General features: G+C 42.1%; 1 protein-coding gene across 3 annotated transcripts in view; it reads left to right on the top strand.

Annotated features, from left to right (window-relative positions):
* The window catches only part of PLEKHG1 (pleckstrin homology and RhoGEF domain containing G1), a 202,520-nt gene that overhangs the window by 140,959 nt on the left and 42,406 nt on the right, over nucleotides 1-19,155 (top strand). For all 3 annotated transcript variants that reach the window (XM_075924430.1, XM_075924431.1, XM_075924432.1), the window contains 2 exons: nucleotides 2,844-2,944; nucleotides 7,775-7,844. In XM_075924430.1, coding sequence (XP_075780545.1) covers nucleotides 2,844-2,944; nucleotides 7,775-7,844 — 171 coding nt within the window. The remainder of the gene's footprint in view (nucleotides 1-2,843; nucleotides 2,945-7,774; nucleotides 7,845-19,155) is intronic.

Genomic DNA, 19,155 nt, shown 5'->3' on the forward strand with positions numbered 1-19,155 from the left:
TTGCACAATAAGTCCACAGAATACACGTGAAGAGCAGACTGGAACAGTGAGGTCACTGGCTGCTGGGGGGAAGGAGGGGTGGGATTGTGCCTTGCAGAGATGACACAATGGCTCTTTGAAGAATCAAGGCTGTGCTGGTTACTTGCTGCCTGCCATTTCTGAAGCAGTGAAGCTTTGCGTAGTATCGTAACAATTAGAAATAACAATTAGAAATAAGATGCTTTTTTTAGATGGTGCTGGTAAGAACCTAATAATGGTCACACTGGGTCAGATCAAAGTCCTTGTAGCCCACTATCCTGTCTTCTGATAGTGGCCAGTGCCAGGTGCCCTAGAGGGAATGACTAAAACAAGTAATCATCAAGTGATCTCTCTCTTGTTGCCTATTCCCAGCCTCTGATACAGAGGATAGGGACACCATTCCTGCCCACCCTGGCTAATAATAATTGATGGACCTATCCTTCATAAAATTATTTAGTTATTTTTTGAACTCTTCACAAGATCCTCTGGCAAAGAGTTCCATACATTGACTGTGAACTGTGCGAAGAAATACTTCCTTTTGTTGGTGTTATATCTGCTACCTATTAATTTCAGTTGGTGATCCCTAGTTCTTGTCTTATAGGAGCAAGTAAATAAGCTTTCCTTATCTATTTTCTCCACACTGGTCATAATTTTATAGAACTCTATCATATCCACCCCAAGTCATCTCTCCTTTTCTAAGCTGAAAAGTCCCAGTTTTATTAATCTCTCCTCATATGACAGCTGTTTCAAACCCCTAAACATTTTTCTTGCCCTTTTCTGAACTTTTTCCAATGCCTAATAGTGATAGAAATGTAGCCGTGTTAGTCTGTTGTAGCTGAAGCAAAATGCAGGACTATGTAGCACTTTAAAGACTAACAAGATGGTTTATTAGATGATGAGCTTTCGTGGGCCAGACCCACTCCCACTATTTGATCTGAGGAAGTGGGTCTGGCCCACGAAAGCTCATCATCTAATAAACCATCCTGTTAGTCTTTAAAGTGCTACATAGTCCTGTATTTTGTTCCAGTGTCTAGATATCTTGAGATGAGGTGACCACATCTGCATGCAGTATCCAAGATGTAGGCATACCATGGATTTATATTGCAGGAATAAGAAATTATCTGTTTATTCTCTATCCTTTTTTATTGACTCCTAAGATTTGGTTCACTTTTTTGACAGCTGCAGCACATTGACTGGATGATCTCAGAGAACTACCCACAATAACTCCAATATCTCTCTTGGGCTAATTTAATCCCCATCGTTTTGAATGTATAGTTGAGATTGTTTTCCAAAATGCATTACTTTGCATTTATCAGCATTAAAATTCATCTGCCATTTTGTTGCCCCATGACCTAGTTTTGTTACATCCTTTTGGTAAATGACGCGTTTAATCAGGGAGAATATTGGTGCTAGAATTTAAGTGAGGTAAGTGAAGATGGGAATGCAGATGACTGAATGGTGTAACAAAAAGGAACAGGAATGATTATACCTGATTTTTCTTAAATCTGTCATTGTGCTGCAGCTAGTTCAATTCTAGTGGAGAAACAGGGCTCAGTGGATAGAGACTCAGGTTCTGTAATTCAAAACACGCCTTGTAAGAACATCTGAATGACAAGGGTCAGATTATATTGGATGTAAATCCATGGTCTCAACTGGATTTACACTGACGATGAATTGGGTCCTGCATTGTCTGTTATAATATATTTTTTAAAGTGTTTGGAACGTCATTCTACTTAAAGATTTTTGTGGTCTATTTGACAGCTCACAGCATTCCTTCTTTTTAGTGACTGTGGAATGTTGTGTTGCTTTTGGTAGAGTTCCATACCACATTGTCTAGCCCCAGGGTAAGGGATTTTATTTATTTTCATTTCACATTGTTTCAGCTGTTTTTACTTTTCCTTTATTGTTTGCCTTCCTCCTGCGCAGTTTCTTTATAAATGTAGCAATGTGCCTGGGTTCCTAGCTTTATGACTTTATGCTCTGATAAACAACTCTTTGGATTTAGTTGCCCTTATCCAAGGAGCCCTAATACTACAGCTGCATAATAATGAAAGGCAACACACATTCAGAGAAGAGCCCTTATCAGAAGCAAAGAGAGTTTGGTAGCTATGATCTTTCAAGAATAATACTGTCCTGTTTTGAGTTATCTTTTTCATATGGCATTAAGTAAACAATTCTAGACATGACAATAAATCTTTGCTGGAGTATGTGTCAATGTTGCATGGAGTTTAACGGTCCATATGGTTCAGTTGTGTGCTCGTGGATAAAAATATAGGAGTTCTGTCCTGTGCAAACTGGTGGTGAGTGTGTGTTATTTCTTCTGGAATTAAAAATAAATCCTCTTTAAAGCTGTGAAGCAGTTGTATTTTCCAAAACTCCGTTTATGGAGTCACTATTAAATCCAACTGTTTTACCAATATAACTCACTACTTAAAAAAAAAATCCTAAAAAACACTCATTTAAAAAGAGAATGAATATGGAACAACATCACTGACATGAAGAATTATCTGAGACAATGCAACTGTAATGGGTGAAATCTGAACTAATTTGTCTGTCTGTAGCTATAAACATGTACACTGTCTAATCTAGGCAATACAATGTACCATTCAGTCTTTTTAGTTCTTTTCTTTGTTTGAGTGAACAGATAAGTATTATCTTTCATAATAGAATGACTGTTCAGAGAAGAGCTACTGAGGGGATTATTGTAATATAATGTGAAACTGATAGGAAGGGACTTGTCTCTTGCACAATTAATGAAAGCTCCATTTACTGATCCAGAAAAGGGATGGGAGTGTTTTAAGGCCTCCTTCTCATTTATTTCACAGGACTACCTTGATTGTATCACTGACCAATCCAAGCTTTCCCTGGGGTCAGAAGAACGATCAGCCCTGTTTGGAAACATACAAGACATCTACCATTTCAATAGGTAAGGTAATATTTGGCAAAGTGAAAACAAGGGAAGAGACTGTATTATAGGGAAAAAGCTCAAAAATATTCTTTCCTAGGTCAGTATGCTAATAAATATAAAACAAGAAACTGATACTTCTTTGATCAAGGTTTGTTTCATGTTTTCAGTTAGGCTGTCTGTCCCCACTCTAATAAATGTAAAAAAGACCTCATTTTTTGGGCATATGTTTTGCCTTTTGGAGGAAATCTCTAGTCTTGAAGTGTGGTTGTCAGGTTGTACAGGGCATGCAACATTTGCAGGCATAGGTCCACAATCCTGCCAGTTCTGACAGGACATTTGGAAAGAAATGCTACAAACAAACTTGCTTTTGAATTTCGTGTTTGGTATGTACTTTCTTCCCTCAAAAGAAAGGAATTTTGGCACTATAAAGATATAATTTTGTAAAGTACTAAAGTTTATTTAAAATTGCAAAACAATGTATAAAATACTTGTAAAATGTAAGTGTTTAAGAATTAGCTCTTCATTTATCATAAAGAATCATCTGCAAAGAGCTTGTCCCCCAATCTAATTTTGGTTTATATAACAAAAAGTTAAAAAAAACCCAAACCCCTCTATCGTACTATTCACGGACATTTGAAAACACTATTGATATAATAACAATTCTACAGGTTGGAACTCCCTGGTCCTGCACAGCTGGACCTGAGCAGTCCCATGATGGTTGCCCCACTTCCAGGCTTCCAAGGCTGGGTCTCCTACTCCTGCTCCTGGAGGTTCCCCAGCTTCCCCTGGTGGGGGCCTCCTGGATGCCACCTGCCTGCTGCCACTGGAAATTTCCTGGGGCTCCCTGGCCAAGGCTCTCCCACTGCCACTTGGCCCTGCTGCCACTGGGGGTTCTCGTGCGGAGGCCACCTGACCACCCTGCCCCACTGCCGTCTAGGGATGTTAGCGACTAGTCTACTACCCGATAAGCAAATGCGTATTGGGTGATAGAGTAGGAACTCGACTAATCACTTCCCTCCCCCATCCCCTGCTGCCTCTATCAGAGAGAGGCAGCAAGGAGAGGGGAGGAGCACGAGCTGCTGCTGGGTGGGAGCCGGCTTAATCCCCCCCTCCCAGCAACAGAGTGAGGGGGGGTTGTTGGGACCAGTGGGAAAATGGCACGAGCAGGGATTGAGTCCCACTCGTGCCGGTTCCAATGCAGCTCCTGTCCCTTTGGAATGTACAAGAGCCACCGCGAGACTTGTACATTTCAGTGAAGAGGCACAGAGGGGAACCCGTGCCAGCAGAACACAACCAATGACTAGAACTCTCCCCAGAAACCCAAAGCAGATCATGGAAAAACAAGTGCAATGTGCTCATAGCGAATTACCCTGTACACTAAAGATATGTCTAGACTACATAATGGTGGCCGCATGTTTTTTCAAAAAAAGGGCTTTTTGAAAGTGAAACCACTGTCTAGACGCCTTTCTTCCGAAAAAACCCTTTTTTTGAAAGATCTAGATGGCGGTTTCACTTTCAAAAAGCCCTTTTTCGAAAGAACGTGTGGCTGCCATTATGCAAATGAAGCTCAGGAAATTCAAATCCCGGTTTCATTTATCGATAGATAATAGATGCAGAAGATCATGGCATTGATATTACAACTTCTGGGCCAGACAGTGGGGGAAATGATCTTGATCATTGCTGTCACCTAATCTTCCAACAGCAAGAATTTACACTTTCCAAACTGAGTAAGACACAGCAGACACATGCTGTCAATTTAAGGGACCAATATAATCCTCATGCTCTGTGTTGAGGTTCTTTTCTGCAACTTACCAATATCACATCTGACTTATTTGGAGTGATCTCCAGCCAGCTTGCCTTTCTCAGTGCCTCAGTCTCAGCCTGACAGGGTAAAATGTTTGCCCTCCTCACCAGCTTGAGAAGTCAGTCATCACTCCCTACTTGTAGCGTGGCAATGTTTACACTATGAAACTTCTGCTGGCACAGCTACAAGGTCAGAGGTGGGATGAGGTGTGATTTGTGACCAAGAGAATTATGCTGGCAATAGCCTCTAGTACATATGCAGTTTTTCTGGCAAAAATGTAAATACTGTTTAGTCTAATGTGCTGTTTAGTAGTGTATCAACTGTTGCAGGGGAATAGCAGAATTGCAAAAAAGGAACTTGGGATATTAACCTTTTTAAAACACTTTTGAGGAGAAATAGTGCTGCTACAATTTTATAGACTCTTCATGTGCTTTACGTTGACATTTTTTCAAAGCTCTAATAAAACTATCTTTAATGTCTTTCAGAGCACCCAGTTTAAAGCTCTGTGTGGAAATAGTAGCTTTGAAGATTATGACTGGTTTCATTATAGATCCCAATATAGATTCAGGGATTCAGAGAGATTACTTCTCTGCTATAAAAATTCACTGCTGTCTGAAACTTGGCATCTGGGTCTTAAATGCACTCTAGAGTCTGTTTGGTTACTTTATTCATTTTTACATTTGAAAAACGTTTAATTTGGCAGTTATGAATTGGCAGTTGTGTGTCTCCGTGTGTGAACATTTGTGGTTTTATAGTTTCAAAGCGAATTTGTTTTTTCCAAACTTGTATTTGGCTTTTTATCTGGAATGAGGATTTTGATGCCTATGAGTATTCAGAGAAATAAAGATTGGTCAGTTAATTTTAGAAGGTGGTTATTATATACACATGGATTTATTGATGATGATGATTTCATAAGGGTTTGTTATACCAAGATTTTGTGGCCTTAACTTAGACATGACAGAGTGTGATCCAGTTCAAGTTTCTTCTTATGATTGAAACACTGTTGAGTTTTAGGCTGCACCAATTGTCACGATGGATATTGTGATGCTAGTTGCAGTGTTTGTGTCATGCTTCTCCCCCGGCACACTTTGAAAGCTTCCTTTGCTATTTCTCAGAGGAGAACAGTGTACACTTGAACTGTTTCTCCTGTCTTCCTTCATATCTTCAAGGAAAACTGCACTCCTCTAGCTTAGTCTACACTGCAGGGTTTTTGCACAAGAAGCCTTTTGCAGAAGAGTTGTTGTGCAAAAACTTCTTGGGCAAAAGTGCTTTCAGACCTCAAAGTGCATCACAAAAGCCATGTGCTTTTGTGCAGGAGAGCATCCACACTGCTTGGATACTCTTGCACAAGAAATTTCTGATGGCCATTCACATCTTGAGCACCTGTGCTTTTTCCAATAGGGGGTTCTTTCGCAAAATCCCCTGTGGAGAGTCCACACCTGCCTTTTTTGCGTAAGAGCTGTAGCACAAAAAGGAGTTATTCCTTGTGGGGTTGAGGAATAACTCTACAGGCAAATGCCCTCTGCTCTGTCAATTTTCTTGTGCAAAAACCGCTTGAGGTGTGGATGCTTCGCTGTTTTTTGCGCAAAAACCTTGTAATGTAGACCTACCCTCTCATAAGACTTTGGTTTCACACCATACATAGGGAAGGCAAATCCCCTCTTAATCAGCTTCTGCTGCCTTGCTCCTCTGCCCTGCTTCCAGAAGAATCCTTACAAATAAATGCTTTTCACTGTAAAAGATAATCTAAGGCAACCTCTCCCATCCCAATCAGGTATTGTACTTACAAATTGACATGAAGTTCTACAATGAAATACTCTTCAGTACTTCTACTAATCTTTCTTAAGCATGGTGGAAAGGGGACCAGCATGTGCCAAATCTGTGGTGGAATAAGGGAAAGCTGCTGGCCTAGATCCTGCACTATCTTGATGGTCTGGCCCTGCCATTATCCTGCTGTTCAATTACATAGATACTTGGACAGGGGCAGCAGTATCTATAAATATGTTAGATTATTGCTGCTCTGTAATCTTCATGATGACATCATTTGGATTATTATCAAGAGGATTTTTTAGAAGTAACTCTAGGTGCTCCAATTAGGGGAAAAAGTAACTTTGTATTAAAGTAGAAAAAACAGAAGAGAATTATGTATCTGCTAAGTACTTTTGGTCACAGGAACTTTCTTGGGCTATGTGTGGTTATGATGGTGATGTATTTCTTTCTTGATTTTTCTTTTTCACTGGTAGCCTGAAGTTTTCAACATAAACATGTCAAAACACTTGAAAAATGAAAAGTCAGTATTGAATTTCTAATTACTTGCTGGTACTTTCTGTTTTTCTTCCTTTGTTCACCAAATGGTTCACTCTGTTAAAAAGATGAATTTTTCATTAATGCTACTGCAACTGGATTACCCCGGTCTTTGATGTATATGGTATTCCACAACCATTTAATTGTTTGTCCTGAGTGGGAGACAAAAAATGCTGCCCCACATGCATTCATCGTCAGTAGTATGTTTATAAATTATGAACATAACAAAGGCATGTCTAACTTTACGTACAATCAAAAGATAATGCAAAATATTTTCAAATGCATGGGCATTTACTCTCATTGACTTTCATCAGGGTTTGGATGTCTAACTAGACTTTGGGTCTTCACCTGCACTAGACCACTCACAGTATTTTGCCTTGAAACCAATGCTTAGACCAGTTAGTCAATGAACCGTTGAAGGTGTTATAGTGAAAAAGCTGATGAGCGCAAAGGAAAAGGAAAATACTGTATTGAAAACCTGTCTGTGTATTCTGTTTCTCTCTCACTCTAAATCACTGGATTTTAGTACTTGTTTATTATTGCCCATAGCAACACATGCTGTACTAACTGGAAACAAGAAATGTGTAGGTGTGAATGTTGGTGTGGTTAAAATTAATGCTTAAAAATGGGTTTTATGATGTGAGAAGAGACAAAGATGAAGCATAGTCATGTATGACTGTGTAAAAATATTATAAATGTAATTTTTTCCCATTTTCCCCTCATTTTTTCCCATTTATTAGTGAACTTTTGCAAGATTTGGAAAACTGTGAAAATGACCCTGTGGCTATTGCAGAATGTTTTGTTTCCAAGGTAAGTGTTAAGATTCTTGATAGAAATACAATTTTCAGTAAGACACTTTGCCACTGTATGAAAGATTGAGGGCATGGCTTTACTATCCCCTGGATCAACAGGCAGCAGTCAATCCAGCAATGGGTTGATTTATCGCATCTAGTATAGATTTGATAAATCAACCACCAAGTGTTCTTGTATCAACTCTGGTAGTCCAACAGAATGAGAAGAGTAAGGGGAATTGATGGGAGATTGTCAGCTCTTCACTTCCCATAGTCGATTTCAGCTACATGAAAAACATAGCTGAAATTGTGTAACTTAGATCAGCAGCCCATGGTAGTGTAGACTAGGCCTCAGATAAACCTATTATCTTCTGAATACCTAAACATGATATCTGGAGTGATCTCAACAAGATAATCGTTGCAGAACAAAATTGAAAAATCACTTTTTTTTTCTTTTTTTTTTTTGTCCAGTGGGTTTCAAGCACCATTTTTGGGTTACTGATCATACTTTCTCCACCCTCTTTTTTCCCTTTTTTAAAATGCTATAGGGGTGATTGTATAATTGTCCAACAACTGGGTAATGGGTAAGCAGTCTCATAAGCTTTTGGAGTATGAACGCCAGCAATTCCTAATTTCATCTAGACAAATTACAGACTACTACAAACAAAAACAGAACTAAACAAAAATAAAATGAAAGGATATATGTAAAATACTTAACCTAGAAAGGAACAATCAGTTGCACACATACAAAATATGAAATGATTGCATAGGAGGGAGTACTGCAGAAAGATCTGTGAATCATACTGGATCTCCAGATGAATGAGAGTCGACAGTTGCAAAATATGAGTAACACAATTGTTCCCCGCCCACAAAAAGGCAATGATCATTGTGGGATATATTAGCAGAAGTTTTGTAAGCAAGATGCAAGAATTAATTCTTCTGCTCTATTTCATGCTAATTAGGCCTCAACTGGTATATTGTATCCAGTTCTGGCCACATTTCAGGAAAGATGTGGACAAATTTGAGAGAGTCCAAAGAAGAGCAACAAAAATGATTAAAGAGCTAGAAAAAAATTGGTTTGGTTTGGAAGAAGAAAAGAATGAGGGGGACATAAGAGTTTTCAAGTACATAATAGTTTTTGTTACAAGGAGGAGAGAGAAAAATTATTAACCTTTAAGGGTAGGATAAGAAGCAGTGAGTTTAAATTGCATCAAGGACAGTTTATGTTGGACATTGGGAAAAACTTCCTACCTGTCAGGAGCTAAGCACTGGAATAAATTGCCTAGGGAGGTTATGGAAGCTCTATCACAGGGATGGAAAACCTTTTTTGGGTTGGGGGCCACTGACCCACAACAAAATCAATCAGGGGTCGCATACAAGTGAAAAGCGCAAAAAAAAAAAAAAAAAAAAAAGCCAACCAAACCCTCACTAATATGGTCCCTGACTGAGAAGGCGAGAGACTCCTAACATTCCTCTTGCACACCTGAACCGAAGGGGGCCCAAGTTAGTAGTTTTTGTGTGCACCAAGTCCCTTGGAGAACAGCAGAGGAACTAGAGCACCAGCATGGGCTCCACAATGCTGGGAGGGGATTCCCAAGTTCCAAGGGCCAGATCCAAGCAACGTGGGGACTGCATCCATCCCCTGGGCCTTAAGTTCCCCACCCTCGTGCTATCATTTAAGATTTTTAAGAGTAGGTTGGACAGACATGTAGGGAGGATCTAGATAATGCTTAGTCTTGCCTAGAGTGCAGGGGATTGGAATAGAAAACCTCTCTGTCCCTTCCAGTCCTCTGATTCTAAGCCAAATTACCACAGCCTTCTATTTTTGTTGGGATAGAATTCAGTACAGTAGTCTCTGGCTATGTATTAGTAGATTTCAGTAGTTAGTTCTGGGTCTCTAGTATCTTCCAAGCCTAGGATCATGGAGATAAAATTGTCTCATTGAAGAACTGCAGGTGCTGGATAGGCTCATGTGGAATTCTGGCAATCTATTGATTGTTCCAAATATGCTACAAAGCAAGAACTTTGATGTGAAATAAACATGTTTAATCCATCACATTAAACATCATGGGTTAGATCCTTACATGGTATAAATTGGCAAAGCTTCAGTGTCTTCCATGGAGCCATGCCGATTTATACCAGTTCTGGACTTGGCCTGATAGCTTTTAAAAAGATTACTTTCCATTATTTTCATTGTTGTTTACTTTTTACATTTCATTAAGCTTTTAAAATGAAAGCAGACTATTCAATTCAGCTATGGTTTGCTTATAGTAAGTCACTTTCAGGCTCCAGTATTAAAATATTTGAGGGCACGGGATGCAGGGGAATGTCTGGGTAAAAATCTTGTACTTACTAGACTGGCACATTTTTGACAAATATAATATTATTATATTAGGGTTGACATGTATTTGTGCAAAATGAAACTTAGGAAAACAATTTAATAATGCTCCAAATTTACCCATAGTAAATACAGACAAAAACAGCAGCTTAGGTTTATTGGCAAGCCACTTAATAATATAAAGTCATTAGTAAACAAAAGAGGTAGGCAAAACTATGACACTACATACATATTAAATAACTTACGATACTGTTTAAATAAAAACCTGCTCATACTACTTAGTATTTTATTGTAAATAGCTACAGGCTGTCAATGGTTTTGCAAGAGACAAAAGATAATTTTCTATGTATTTATAGTCATCTTACAATTTGCGCAAATGGTCATTTGTTCACAGAACATTTATGGAATTTTTAAAACCCTGAACAATGGAGACCAATGATATTTTAATACACTGTGGACCAGATCCTCTGCTGGTATGAACTGGTATTGCTCAATTGAACCAGTAGTGCAATGCCAGCTTACACCAGTGGTGGGACCCACTTGAATATGTGGAAGGAGAAGTATGTTAACTTCAGTACATTAGTTCTCTGAATCATTTTGACTCATAAAAGGCTTCTACTGCAAGCTTAACTATTGCTTAATTGGTCATATAAAAGTTTGTTTATATCTTTTCTTGCCAGCTCTCACTCTTTCATGTTCATTGTAAGGATACCAGCATTAATTTAGAAGACCAACTTAAGTATTCCACACATTTACATTTAAGTGAGGAGTTGTAAGGGAGTGTTTAATTCTGGTATTCTGTCCTTCTCACTCAGCACTCAGAAATGTAGAAATTACGCTTCTGAAACGCAATCTGCAACTTAACGAGGATAGGGAGACTTGCTTTTAATTTGTAAGATCATTAATGAAAGAGAAGCAGGCAGTTGGCTTCAGCCTATCAACACCACAAATGTTTACACTGGCACATCTTTTACCTTTTTCTCTTTTTAAGTGCCTAAGTGCCTTTTATGTATATTTTAAATCACAGGGAGGCAAGAGTAGAGAAGACTGGAGAGGTGGTTGTTTACTTGACCTTAGGTGTAGGAAACACATGATTCCAAAATAATATTTGACATTATTCACCTTGCACATTAATCTTGGGTTGAGCTAAGCAAGAGCAAGATATAGTTTAGATGTACAGGTTGTCATATCGCATCTGAAATCCCTCTGAATTGACTGAAGTTTTTTCTTACATGTGGTATAGAGGTAGCCAAAGCTTGTTACTTAAGGAGGCTTTGTAGTCTGTATCAAGAGCTCTTTTTGGTTGGGGAGGGAACAAACATACTTCATGGCTCCTGTGGCCCATTCAACCTGATTTCAGACTCCAAGCAGAGATGACCACACTTTAAGTCTAGTTTTATGTAGGGATGTGAACAAGTAGTCAAGTAGATGATTAATCGATAAGACTAGGCTTATCAATTAATCTAATCCACTACTTGCATTCCCCTGCCCCTTTGCTGCCTCTGTATCAGGGGTGGGGTGGGGAGAGCAGGAGCTGGTGCTGGGGGGAGTTGGCTTAAAAGCTGGATTCCCCCCCCAGCACTGGCTCCATGATGCTGCCTGCTCCCTATTAAAGGTAGCAGTGTGGGGAAGGCTGCTGCAAAGCAGCCTCTGCCCATGGCAAGCACTGGCTTGTCACAGGCAGAGGCTGCTTCATGGCAGCAGCCCCTGTCTGCAGGGAATCCGAGCTCCCCATGGACAGGGGCTGCTGCCGGAGCTTAGGCCCGCTGCAAACAGAGGCTCCTTCGCAGCAGTCTCCCCTGTCCCCTCCGCCCAGCAACCTCTGTCTACAGGGAGCTTGGAGCCCCCATGGACAAGAGCTGCTGCCATCCCATGCAGCTGCCGCTGAATCAGAGGCAGCAGGGCAGTGCAGCAGGCAGCCATGCTGCAAGGGGAGCTGATTTGTAAACTGGCTCTCCTCACGGACCAGCTCCCGCCAGGCACCCCACACTGCTGCCTCCGATACAAAGGCAGCAGTGTGAGGTCTCAAGGGGCTCCTCAGGAGTGGGGCTGGAGTGCACTGGCTGCCAGTCCTGCCCCCAGGAACTATAGAATGGTTGACTAATGGCTAAGAATTCATGAGGTTAATTGACTGTTTTATCACCCTCTATCTTACATCCCTAGTTTGGTGATTGTAGAGGTCAGTGTAACAACTTTGGCTTGGTCAGGTCTTTTCCTGCTATTATGTAGGCCAGGGTTCACCTTAATTTCCACACAAGGATCCAACTGAGTTTTGAAACTCTCAAAGGGTATGTCTACACTTGCTCCCTAGTTTGAGCTAGGGATGCAAATGTAGCCGACCGAAATTGCTAATGAAGCGGGGATTTAAATGTCCCCAGGGCTGGTTCAGGACAGCCAAATGGGATAAGGGGCATCCCTGTGGTGGGGCAGGTTCCTGCATGGCCTGGGGGATAGGGCAATCGCCTGGGGAGGACAGGGTCGGGGGTTCAAGTCCCGCCTCCCCTGGGTGGGGACAGGATAGGACGAGGGACACCCGGATGGCCCAGGGGCAGGCGGGATAAGGGGCCTCTCCCCGATAAGGTGTTGGGGCAGGTTCCCGCGTGGCCTAGGGGATAGGGCACTCACCTGGGGAGAACAGGGTCATGGGCTCAAGTCCTGCCTCCGTTGGGTCAGGACAGGATGGGGGAAAGCCGGGCAGCCCTGGGGCAGGCAGAACAAGGGGCCTCCCCGCAGCACGGCTGTGAGGCAGGTTCCCAGTGGAACCAATGTTAGGTTCCAAGTGGAACTCATTTTTTGAGGAGTAACATTAGTTTGAACCAAGGGGTTTGATTCAAACTAACGCATCCTGGAGTGCACTTCCTGGTTCGAATCAGCTGTTGAGCAGAATAACGTGCAGGCGAGATTGTGCTAATGAAGTGCGGGATATTTAAATCCCCGCTTCATTAGCAATTTCAGTCGGCTACATTTGCATCCCTAGCTCGAACTAGGGAGCAAGTGTAGACATACCCTATGGGATTTAGTCCAGCTCAACATTCCGTAGACTCCCCAATGGCAGGTAATTAAAAATATTTGCAGAAACATGTTATTTCACCACTCTCAGGCTTCTTAGCTACCGTTTCTGTGTGCAATTCAAAGTGTTAGCTTCCATCTCTCTGAGTTGGGCTCTAAATCTCGGGGGAGGGGGGAGAGAGAGATTGATTCATGGCAAAGTTAGCCCAAGCTGTAACCCACATGCTTCCTCAATCTCCCTTCCATCCATGTAAAAAAACATCTAACCTGACCTTCACAGTGCTTTAAAGCCAAAGCTAACCTTCATGGCTGAGGGTACATGCTTTAATTGAGTTTCACTTCAGCACAGGCTGGCAACCTACCTGATTTGCTGTGAGAACACAGGCTAGTTATACATGAGCGCAGTTAGTTCTCCAGTCCTATCCCACAATGCTACGTGGGCTGGAGTTTCTTGTATAACTCCTTCCTTCATTTGCACGCATTTTAACCACAAGTTTATCAGCTCACTTTTGCTACATTTACACATGGGTACTGCCCAAGAAATCCCCCTGCCTGCGAAAAACCTGGCACCAGCCTTCTGATAAACACCTGCAAGATGTGAAGAACTCTGTAGAATTTCAAAAGCATATCCTTTTTTTACTTCACCTACTTTGCCTATCAGTAAGACCCATCATTGGGTAAATGTACCCAAATGAAACTTTTGTTCAATGGACAAAAAAGAGAGGGGCAGGAAGGTCACTCAAGTGCCCTGTGAATCACTTTGTGACTTGCAGACTGAATTCCTTAGTGAGAGTCTCATTAGAAGTTCATGCTGCCAAATGATGTTTGCTTTCACCTTCAGAACAGTCTGTATTCAAAATAAGTAGCTTCCCTTGGAAGTCATTTACACAAAGTATTTTTCTCCTGTCACTGGCATGGTTAGAGTACTTGGCAAATTATTATCCCACTTTCATATGCTGCTAAGAACCACGGGATACAAGTACCACTTTGCAGAGGAATTGTGCTGTCTGTGGTAGACCAACTCAGGCAAACTCTGTAATAAAGACATACCCCGGTAAAACAACCCTCTCCCTATAATCTATTTTAAAGCAGATTATATTAGCTGAGGCACTTGAGTTTACAGTCCTATTCTGTAAATGAAGAGAGAACCAAGCGATCTCAGTTGAGGAACATTCAACTCTGCAATTTTTTCATTCCTAGCTGGTCCAACGGAGTTTGATTATGTTAGTTTTAAAAGTGCAGCGCAATGCCTATCTGATCTCTCGGGGATTTCCTGTGGAGGGGACTGGGTGATTGTAGTGTGAGTACCAGGTCATGATATAGAAAGATTTGGTTTGATTGTTTGTAGGCAAGGTTGAAAGTAACTTACATTTCTTAAAGTTACTGTACTATCACATCTCAGGGTGTGTGTGGAGGTGGGTGAGGTGGTTGTGATACAACAGCACCTGTAAGAAATTTAAGTGTGGGGTGGAATGTGGAGGGTTCAGGACAGAGGCTTGGGGGCACTGTGTGTGAGTGTTTGTGCAGGAGTCAGAGTTAGGGTATATGAAGGGCTTACAATAGGGGATTTGGGTGTGTGGGTGCAGGAGGCAGGAAAGAAGAATTGTGATACATGCAGGCCCACTCAGAGAATGACAGAGGCCTGGGCCACTTTGAGTTTAGAATCCCCACCCCAGCCCCAGGCCTCTCACATATCTAACTTCTTAGCCACAGGGTCACACTAAAACGAAAAGAATATATGAAAATGAACACTTGAGACATTTATTTATTAACAATTAAGTTATTAGGCCAATAGTACGTATATTAAAATGTAACTTTACTTGTGAGTTTTCACTGTAAGCAAAACTCTTCATTTTAGGAATGCTCTTCTGGCTTTGCTGAGTGCAAACTTATTTATAAGTGAAGAAAAATCTAATTTATGTGCAATATCACTGTTAATGTTAAGCATTGTGAGCCCATTCAAATGCTCTTGTCCCATTTTAGAATGATGATAGTTCTTTACTTGTTTTAACACATTGAATGTTCATTCACCTGAAGCCACTGATGCAGGGAGACTGACAAAAATAGGTAATGCAATGGTGATACTGGGAAATACAGTCGACAGGCCAAGATCAAATATTTCTTGAAGCTGTTCATTTGGCTTGCAGTCCAATTTTTAAAGTTGGTGGGATATATACATTTCAGGAAGATGATCTCACCGAGATCTCTTGAAATTTTGTCGTGCCTTTATTGAAACTGTTTAGCCACTGAATATAGATCTTCATCACATAGTTCTCTGAACTCCCAAAGGAATCCCCAAAGGGTACAAATTTGTCGCAGTGACTCAAATTAACATGCAAGACCAGATTTGGTGGAGTCAATTATAACCAAAAAAAAAACAACCCCTGACTCAATAGTGCCTTTCTTTCTGCATCAGATTGAGATGTTGAGCTGGGATTGGTGGAAACTCAGATGAAATGTCAATACGCTGTGCTACTGATTTGGACATAGAAAGGATTGCATCCCACTGTTCACAGATACCTTTTGAATATCTTTAAGAAGTTGTTCAATGTTATCAATGTCAACATCTACAGTAGCATTGCGTGCTTCAATTACGAGATTAGTTTCATGATCATTTTTAGCAGCTTCATCCACATGGAAGATATTAAAGTGCATTTAGATTTGGATGTATACTACTGAATTGACTTAAGCTCAGTATGAGCCTGTGTGCTGAGAGAGGAAGGGTATGTCTACACAGCAAAGTTATTTTGAAATAACAGCCATTATTTCGAAATACCTTTACTAGCGTCTACACAGCCAAACCGCTATTTCAAAATTAATTCGAAAAAGTGGAGCACTTCTTTCGAATTTGGTAAACCTCATTCCAGGAGAAATAATGCCAAATTCGAAATAGCTATTTCGAAATAAGTACTGTGTAGACACTTAGGCTGTGTCTAGACTGCAGGGTTTTTTCGAAAAAAGTAGCCTTTTTTCTAAATAACTTCACCTGCGTCTAGACTACAGCCGCGTTCTTTCAAAATTAAATTGAAAGAACGTGGCTTTTGTTTCGACAGCAGTACTCCTCATTTCACGAGGAAGAATGCCTTTTTTCTAAAGTGCTCTTTCGAAAAAAGGCATTCTTGAATGCAAAGAGGGCTTTTTCGAAACCGAGCATCCATACTGCCTGGGTGCTCTCTTTCAAAAAAGCGGCTTGCTTTTTTGAAAGTACTGCTTGCAGTCTAGATGCTCTTTTTCGAAAGAGGCTTGCAGTCTAGACGTAGCCTTATATTGAAATAGGGGGCCTCCAGCCTTCCCAGGGTGCCCTGCTGGCCACTCCAGCCTCAACCAAGAACACTCCTCTCCTTCCCCCCTTCCCAGAGGCCTTAAAGGGGTAGACTCTGGCCACAGTGCCTGTACCAGCTCTAAGCCTGGAAGCCCAGAGCCAGCAATCACTGCCCCTGACGCAGTGGCCCCAAAACATGAGACAGCAAACCACTGGCAGCCAGCCCTCCGCTGCTCCCCAGGAGCAGTCTGCCAGCTCTCAAGAGCCTGCCAGGGCCTGGAGAAGGCGGGTGCCTTCCTGGTCCAGGGTGGAGATCATGGACCTTATTCAGGTTTGAGAGGGATGCTCCCAATGTCCATGATTTCCGCACTAGATGGAGGAATGCGGCCGTCTATGGCAGGATAGCTGCCAGCCTGGCCACCAAAGGCCACATGCGAACCCAGGAGCAAGTTTGCATGAAAATCAAGTTGGTCTTGGAGAAAATTCCTTCTCAGCCTAACACATTGTGATCAGTTAGACAGTGAGCGTATGAGCAAGCACAAGTCAGCTGAGTTCCTGAATGAAAAAAGATGCCACCTCAGAGCCTTGGCCCACCCCACCCAGTGTCCCATCTCCAGTCATGGCCATACTTGAAGCAGGGCCGGATTAAGGGAGGGGATAGCCGGGCAGCTGCCCGGGGTGCCAACGTATGGGGGGGTGCCTGATGGCAGCTGTAAGGGGTGCTGCGGGCTGCGCAGCGCCCCGTAGAGCTGTCATCAGACTCTGTGAGCCCGGGGCTGGGAGCTGTGCGGCACTCCTTAGAGGTGCAATCAGGCACTGTGCGCCCGATTGCAGCTGTAAAGTGCGCAGCACACCGGGGGGCGGGGCTGCACGTGCGCCCGGGATCGGAGCCGCGCATGCATCACGCTCTCGCTGACCGGGGCACAGGAATGGTTCGAGCCAGTCCTGATTTGAAGCTTCGAAGGAAAGACATTTAAAAAAAAAAACACCCACCTTCCCAGAATACATCCTGTGGGGAGAGGGGAACCGGCTGGTGGCTGGTTCCTAAAGCTATGTCCCTGCAGCTTTAGGAACACAAGCTTATAAATCAGAAGTGAACCTGAGGGCTATTGAGCTGTGCCCCCTGCCATTACAGGGAACCCTGTCATACAATTGTTTACTCCTGCAACTCCTAATGGGAGGTTGCTCCAGAATCTCACCCCTCTGATGTGAAGAAACCTTCTAATTTCCAGACTGAATTTGCTTATGGCCAGTTTGTGTCAGTTTGTTCTTATGCCAGCATTATCGTTTAGCTTAAATAGCTCTCAAATCTCCCTGTTATTTACCCTCCCAATATATTTATAGAAAGCCTCTCTCTGTTTAGTTTTTTTTACTAAACAAACAAGCCAAGCTCTTCCAGCCCACATTCATATGACATTCCTCTATTACTCTGAACATCCTCATAGCCCTTCTCTGCGCCTGTTCCAGTTTAAATTCATCTTTTTTGAACATGGGTGACCAGAACTGCACAGTTTTCCACAGGAGATCCTGCCAGTTCTTTGTACAATGGCATTAACACTTCCTCTATTGCAATTGGAATGCCTCACCTAATATATGCTAGTATTGCATGTGCCTGCATTACACTGGTTTTGGTTATGTTTCTATTTAAATTACATTTAATCAACTCATAGTCACTTGCTCCAAGGTTATTTCTTACAACCAGCATTTCCTCACTACCTACTAAAACCAAATCTAAAATTGCATTCACCCTTTGTTGATTTAGTGATGATTTGATAAAGGAAACTTTCATCTTACCAACCCAGGAACAACTGGTCTCTACCAGCCTCAGTAGCACTCATTTTCTAATCCAGTGGTTTCAAACTTTTTTTCTCACCTCCCAGTTCAAGAAAATTGTTGGTGCTTCTGACCCAACTTAATTTTGTCTTATTGACTAGAGTGTGGATTCTAGGGTGAGGCCAGGGATGAGGATGCAGAAGGGAGCTCTGGGTTGGGGAGGGGGCAGCTCAGGGCTGGGGCAGGCAATTGAGTCAGGGTTTGGAACTCTGATGGCTCCCAATCACTGGTGTGGTGGGGGAGCAAAGGCAGGTTTCCTGCCTGTCCTGGCACTGCAGACAATGCTGCGCTCAGAAAACAACCAGAAGCAGCAGCACAGAACTATCCCTATTAGTTTGACACTGGGGGTCTAGAGCAGAGCCTTAACACTATCCCAGCAGGCCCTCTTTTTCAGTCCTTACCCAAAGTGATTTTTACCCAAACAGATTCTGGGATTTCCCCCCCCCCCCCACACACACACATTTTATCACTTCATATTTCTTCACAATTTAAAGATTGTTTCATTGATGCATAAAACTATCCCACCACCTTTACCCTTATTCCCATGTCTGCTAAACTGCACATATCTTTCAATACCTGTGTTTCAGGCATGGATGTACCACCATGTTTCAGTAATCCCTATGGGTATGTCTACACTACAGCACTAATTCGAGCTAACTTAATTCGAATTAGTTAATTCAAACTAAGCTAATTCAAATTAGTGCATCTAGGCCTAAAAACTAGTTCGAATTAGCATTTTGCTAATTCGAACTAGCATGTCCACATTGAGTGGACCCTGAACCGAGGTTAAGGATGGCCGGAAGCAGTGCCGGCAGGGCATCAGGTTAGGACTTAGAGGGTGGAGCTGCTGTCTCAGGCTAGCCTGACCCCCACCCCGGACAGACAGTT

The sequence above is a fragment of the Pelodiscus sinensis genome, chromosome 3 (assembly GCF_049634645.1).
Source record: "Pelodiscus sinensis isolate JC-2024 chromosome 3, ASM4963464v1, whole genome shotgun sequence".
Lineage (NCBI taxonomy): Eukaryota > Metazoa > Chordata > Testudines > Trionychidae > Pelodiscus > Pelodiscus sinensis.